The following is a 6,505-nucleotide window of genomic DNA, read 5'->3' as shown; positions in this document are numbered from 1 at the left end:
TAACAAAAGCTGCTAGCACTATATTGATCTACTTTATTGTTTTGAAATAATTAAGCAGTATTTTTTTTTTTTTGTCCTCGCCTTTTTCCCATTATTATATGGGGTCAGCATTTTTTTATTGTTTTGGCATGCAATTTTTACAGCCGGATGCCCTTCCTGATGCCAACCCTCACCCTTTATCCGAGCTGGGAATATGCGGTGGTCATTCCCTGACCTGCCGCATCCTCCGTATTTGGTGGGTACGGGCTCGAACCCCGGTCTAATCAAGAAGCGTGTGCTGTGCACTACTGCTCCTGCCCACCTGGCTACGGAGGCGCCAATTAAGCAGTATTTAATTATTGCAATTTAAGTCTACATTCATTTGATATGAACGAAAACATTTCTTCATTGTGCTGCATACGAGAAACACTTCTTCGTCACAATTAAAAAAAAAAGTGTCCTTTTATGTAACATGTACATATTGATACAAAAAATTTGCCATATTCCACAAGATAATAGCAAATTTGCAGGGTAACTGAAACTTATTATGCCACATTATACTTTCCATGGGAAATAATTTTCTTCAGAGTTCAATAAATTTTTATATTTTAAATCAAAGAATGGCGAAAATGCAGTAATATGAGATGCCAAAAGAGTTGTTTCTCAGTACCGAACATAATTTTCAGTATTAAACTAAAATATGCTTTATGATTATCTGTTTTGGATATATACTGCCACACACAGAAACAAAGCAGTTTAGCTATGCATGAACTAATAAGTGTTTCTTCAAATCAGATGACTTTGAGAATGCCTTGCCACATGTTGAACACAGAAAAGGTTTCTCACGAGTATGAAGTAACACATGTGTTTTTAGACTACCTGATTGGGAAAATGCCCTGCCACATATTTCACAAGAAAATGGTTTTTCCTGAGTATGAACTAATTGGTGAGCATTCAGGTTATGCAATCGAGAAAATGCCTTGCCACATATGTCACAAGAAAATGGTTTCTCTTGGGTATGAACTAACAGGTGTGTTTTTAGATTACTTGACTGTGAAAATGCCTTGCCACATACATCGCAAGAAAATTGTTTCTCTTGGGTATGAACTAACAAGTGTGTTTTTAGACTATTTGAGCGTGAAAATGCTTTTCCACAAGTTTCACAAGAAAATGGCTTCTCCTGGGTATGAATTAAACGATGGGCATTCAGATTATGTGATCGTGAAAATGCCTTACCACATATTTCGCAACAAAATGGTTTCTCCTGGGTATGAACTATCAGGTGCTTTTCGAGGTTATCTGACAGTGCAAATAATTTACCACACAATTCACAAGAAAATGGTTTCTCCTGGGTGTGAACTAACAGGTGGGTTTTTAGGCTACCTGATTGTGAAAATGCCTTACCACATAGTTCGCAAGAAAACGGTTTTTCCTGGGTATGAACTAATAGGTGGGTTTTCAAGTTATATGATCGTGAAAATGCCCTTCCACATGTGTCACAAGAAAACTGCTTATCCTGAGTATGAACTAACATGTGTGTTTTTAGACTAAATGAGCGTGAAAAAGCTCTGCTGCATATTTCACAAGAATATGGTTTCTCATAGGTATGGACTAACAGGTGTTTTTTCAGACGACCTAATGTTAAAAATGGCTTACCACACGTCTCACAGCAAAACTGTTTCTCTTGGGTATGGATAAGTATGTGTGATTTTAGTCCATTTGATGTAGAAAATGACTTGTTGCATGCTTTACAAATAAATTTTTTCTTCTTATCATGCTCTAATAAGGGAGATTTCAGATGGCATGATGTTGAACATACCTTGCTGCATGTTTCAGAAGAAACTTTTGTCTCCTGGGTATGAACAGTTTTGTGATATGAATATACTAATGCTTTTTTTTCCATGATCTTCACTCATGGAAAATTTTTTTTCCATGATCTTCACTCAATTCTGACTTTTTTTCCTGCTTTGGTACCTCTATACAATTTAACATTTTCTGGAATATTGTTTATTCTTTCATAATGACTACGAATTTAACAGTGCTCAATTGCAAATTTGTGACACATAATTATTCTCTGTTTATAGTCTGGATCTTTTATAGTCTATCAAAATATTTCTATGGCTGGAATAAACTGCAAATCACACATTATTATTCTCATACCAATACAGTTGATTAGTATCGCTGAATTAAGAACAAATTTTTGTTGTGAATATTTGAGATGCACACACTCTTAAAATGGAATGGTGGTTCTATTCTTGTTATGTGTTTCACTCATTTCTTGACTTGAAATAGTTTTTTCTCCTTCATCCTGAAAAAAGTGAAAATAAAGAATTATGCTGATATAAAGTAATAACTGAATACACAAATATAATCTCAAATAATTATAGCATTTATCAATTTTCTGTGTTAGTGAAGCCCTAGGTTACACTACGTTAACTATTATTATACTATACTTTTTATCTAGCTGACTATGCAACATTTTTTGCAATGCTGTGTTTGTTCTATTATTATTAACGTAATAAAATTTAAAGCAAAAAAAAAAAAAACTACCCATTTCACTTACCCTACCCACACATTAATTTGTCCAATCCTCCTTTAAATTTATTCAATCTATGTACTTCCAAGACACCAGGAAATAGACCCCAATCAACAATTACTCAATGTTTAAAATAAAAATTCACACATCTATCATCCAACCATTTTTTTCCAATTTATATTTATGTCTCCTTGTGTGTCGCATCACCATGAAAGAGAAAGTATACCATTGGCATTTAGTTTTCTCAATCATTAAAAACCTTTAAACACTCAATTAGGCCTCCTTGCCTTTTTTCTAACCACTGCATTTCACAGAATTCAAGTCTTTCTTGGTAAGCGTACCTTTTTGTGCCCCTGACTAATCCTGTTGCTCTTCTATGGCACTTCCAACAGAGCTACAGCATTGCTGAAATTGAGTTTTTCCTGCTGGTAAACAGTACTCAACGGGATAAACACCTCATTGTCTCTGCTGACAAAATTCCTGTATATCACTGACGGAAACTTATGTTGAACTATAATTAACCTAAGGTCTATTTCAGTCTATAATAACTAACTTTTGTACTGTCCAAATGGTGTTGTGGTTATTGCTACCCAAATGCTTTACCTTACTTAACCTGGCAGTGGGTACAAGACCCTGACATGAGTCTCTCTAAAATAATCATCCCATGTTAACCATAAATTAATGATTAAAAATCTGAATTTTTTTTATAGCTTCCTAAATATATGCGGATACATGTGTCATTCATGCAGGGTGGCTCCTGAACATTCATTCAACTCTGCTGCAGTGAAGAGTGATGATACATAGCGCGCGCGCACGCGCCACACACACACACACACACACACACACACACACACACACACACACACACACACACACACACACACACACACACACACACTGTGTGTGTTTTCTTGCATTGTTGAGATGTTTCTGGCCACTCTGCTACCAGAAAGCAGCAATAACCAGGAAGGTTAGTGCTGCTTGCTGGGAAGCTGTACCCATCTAAGCCAGAGGGAGGTAGGCCATAATTATACATGTATTGTCTGTACTGAACCTTGGGAAATACCCGCATTAGTGCAAAAATTAGAAGACAGAGAGCCAGCTACCATCACCTACAATGTGAGAAAACTGGATACCTAACAGAAAAAAAAAAACCCCACAATCTGTATCTATAAGATGGGGGTTCATTTAGGAGGTCTTTGTGCCAAATACAATCAAAAGCTCGTAAATGTCAAAAGCAACTGTTTTAAGTTTCACCAAATGTTTCATCGAATTTGTCCAAAGATTATTATTTTTTAGCAAATTATGCAAGAAAGAAAGCTTATATGGCATCAGCAAACAAAGGCGGACTGGCCATAAGATTTACCAGGGAAACCCTGGTGGGCCAGAAGATGGAGGCTGGTGTGATTTTGGCCATAAACACTAGTCAAGACTCAGTCTGCCTCTGTCAGCAAATTAAAAAAAAAAAAAAAAAAAAAACCAATACCCATATCATGTATCCATACCCTCTAATAATTTGTGTAGCTCTTCTTTGAATTTATTCAATCTATCCACTTCTACAATACCAGATGGCAGTTTATTCCAAAAATTAACTACGTGATGACTGAAGGCCAACTTCTGCACATCTATCCTGCAACCATCCTTCCTCAATTTGAATTTATATCCTCTCATGTATGTAGTCTGAGAAAGACAAAGGATTCCAACAGCACTGAGCTTACTCAATCCATTCAAACCTTAACCTCAATCAGATCACCTTGCAGGTGCCTAGTCTCCAGATCCTACAATTTGTGGAACTGAAGCTTTTCCTGGTAAGAACACCCTTTTGTTCTTTTCATTAATTCTTGTTGCTCTTCTTTATACCCATTCCAACGTATCTACATCCTTCCAAATCTATATACAGTACTCGAGATGAGTAACAGAAGCCAATATACCACCTGTTGCTTATCTGTGCGGGCGCCTCCATAGCCAGGTGGGCAGAAGCGGCAGTGCACAGCACACGCTTCTTGATTAGACCAGGGTTCAAGCCCATGACCACCAAATACGGAGGATGCGGAAAGGTCAGGGAATATCCGCCACATATCTCCTTGTGCAATATGGAGCAATATGGCCTTAGTAGGCCATATTGCTCCATATTGGCTCCAGGGAGCCATTGGCTCCCTGGAGCAATATGGCCTTAGTAGCTAATGCTCCTAAAAACCAAATAACAACAGCTCATCTGTGCACCCTTTTCAACAGATCGTTACCTTTTATAAATTGGGGTTTCCAAACCTGTGTGCAGTATTCTGTATGCACCTAACTGCTGCCTTATATAATGGAATAATCATCTCTTTGTCCCTGCTGGCAATGTTTTCAATTTCACTGACGAAAGACAGGAGCTGTCTAGCCACCTGTTGCACAGCTCTGAGAATTTCATATAGGACTGTGCAATTACCTCTGTCTCTCTCTTTATCAACTATTGTGAGTTTGGTGCTACTGAAATAGTATGTTATAGTGGGATTACTGCTACCCACATGTAGTACTTTTCATTTATCGATATTAAACCTCAGTTGCCATTTTTCACCATATTTGGTTAATCATTATGCCCATCTTTAAGGTGTCTTGGCTATCTGTAAGACATCACAAACTTGGAGCTAAGTCTGGCCAATATACAAGATGAGGCACACTCACCACCCTAGGTCTACAATTTTCATCTAAATCATGTGAGCAGTGTGTAGCTTGGCATTATGATGGTGTAATGTGATTTAGTGACCTGCTAGGGCTTTTTTTTTTTTTTTTTTTAATAGCCCTATTAAGGTTATCAAGTGTTTGGCAATATCTTTCCTTATTTATAATCTGATATTTCTCTAAAAATCAACCAAAATTGGGTCTTCTCTGTTCAAAAAAAATTGTGGCTATAATTTTTTTTTAATAATCTGGCAATTCAAAGATTTTTTTTTTTTTGTTTCACTGGAGATGACAAAGGTATCTATTGCACACAGCATGGCAATTAGAATAAGGATTATAATGGAAGATCCTGGTCTAATCACCTGTTAGCAAGCCTTTAGAAAATCTCCCTGAAAGTTATTCCCTTCCTACAAGTCTATACAAATCTCCTGTAACTCATTTGCAGTACATTTTCCTATAATTTAATGTGTATTATTATTATTATTAGCTATATGGTGCAAGGCTATACAGTGTCTCATAGACGTACTGTTTCTGCTGCATGCCTCTTCTACAGATATTTCCACAGGCACTGTTCTTCTGAATTGGCTTCTATAATTCCCGCTCTCTCTTTCAAAACAGTCCGAACATGTGCTACCACCAACCAACATCCATTTACTGTCCAACTTCAAACTCACAGAACCAATTTTTCATCTTCCTCATTTATTCATTCAACTGCCGTTTTCTGGAACAACCTTCCTTCATACGTATTTCCTGAAAATTACAGTCTATAGAAGTTGAAGTCCAATGTCGACAAATATCTTCTTTCATCTTCTCAACCTCCAACCCAAGCATGGTAGTAAGTACTATAAGTTCTATACCTTTCGTGTTTGGGGTTTACATAAAAAAAAAAAAAAAAAAAAAAGGAAGCCTGAGGCTTATGCTGCAACAGCCAAAAAAAAAAAAAAAAAAAATTCCCTAGTTACCTTGAGAGAGAGAGAGAAGTAGAAGGGAATCACCAAGAAAAAGAATGATGATATCCAGCTCAGGACCCGGGTGTGCCAAGCCCATACTCACCAGATGTGAGCTCCATGGGGTTAAAATGGCTACTGCATTTCTTTTTGAACACCTCATGCGTGCATCATAGCATATGTGGTTACTGTCCCAACTTTCTGAATCATTTCATTCAAAATCTTAGTTTCTTTCAATGCACATAGACACTGGTCTTCCACTCCACGGCTGGTCATAAATGTAAGTGATTTCTTTAAAATGTGCAAGTATTCTATAAACATTGCTTATAACAATAGTGTCTCGCTAGTACACTTTCCTCAATTTTTCATGAATCTATAA

At 37.0% G+C, this 6,505-nt stretch overlaps 1 protein-coding gene across 1 annotated transcript; it reads right to left on the bottom strand.

The window, feature by feature from the left end:
• Nucleotides 1-739: 739 nt before the first annotated feature.
• On the bottom strand, nucleotides 740-1,882 carry LOC150075500 (uncharacterized). The gene has a single exon (XM_090388516.1). It carries the CDS (start codon nucleotides 1,880-1,882, stop codon nucleotides 740-742), a length of 1,143 nt encoding a protein of 380 aa, XP_090244642.1.
• Nucleotides 1,883-6,505: the final 4,623 nt, after the last annotated feature.

This window comes from Mastigoproctus giganteus, chromosome 14 (genome assembly GCF_048544385.1).
Source record: "Mastigoproctus giganteus isolate SK-2022 chromosome 14, ASM4854438v1, whole genome shotgun sequence".
NCBI classification, from domain to species: domain Eukaryota; kingdom Metazoa; phylum Arthropoda; class Arachnida; order Uropygi; family Thelyphonidae; genus Mastigoproctus; species Mastigoproctus giganteus.
The sequence above is the reverse complement of the archived record's forward strand: the minus strand, read 5'-3'. Positions and strand labels throughout refer to the sequence as shown.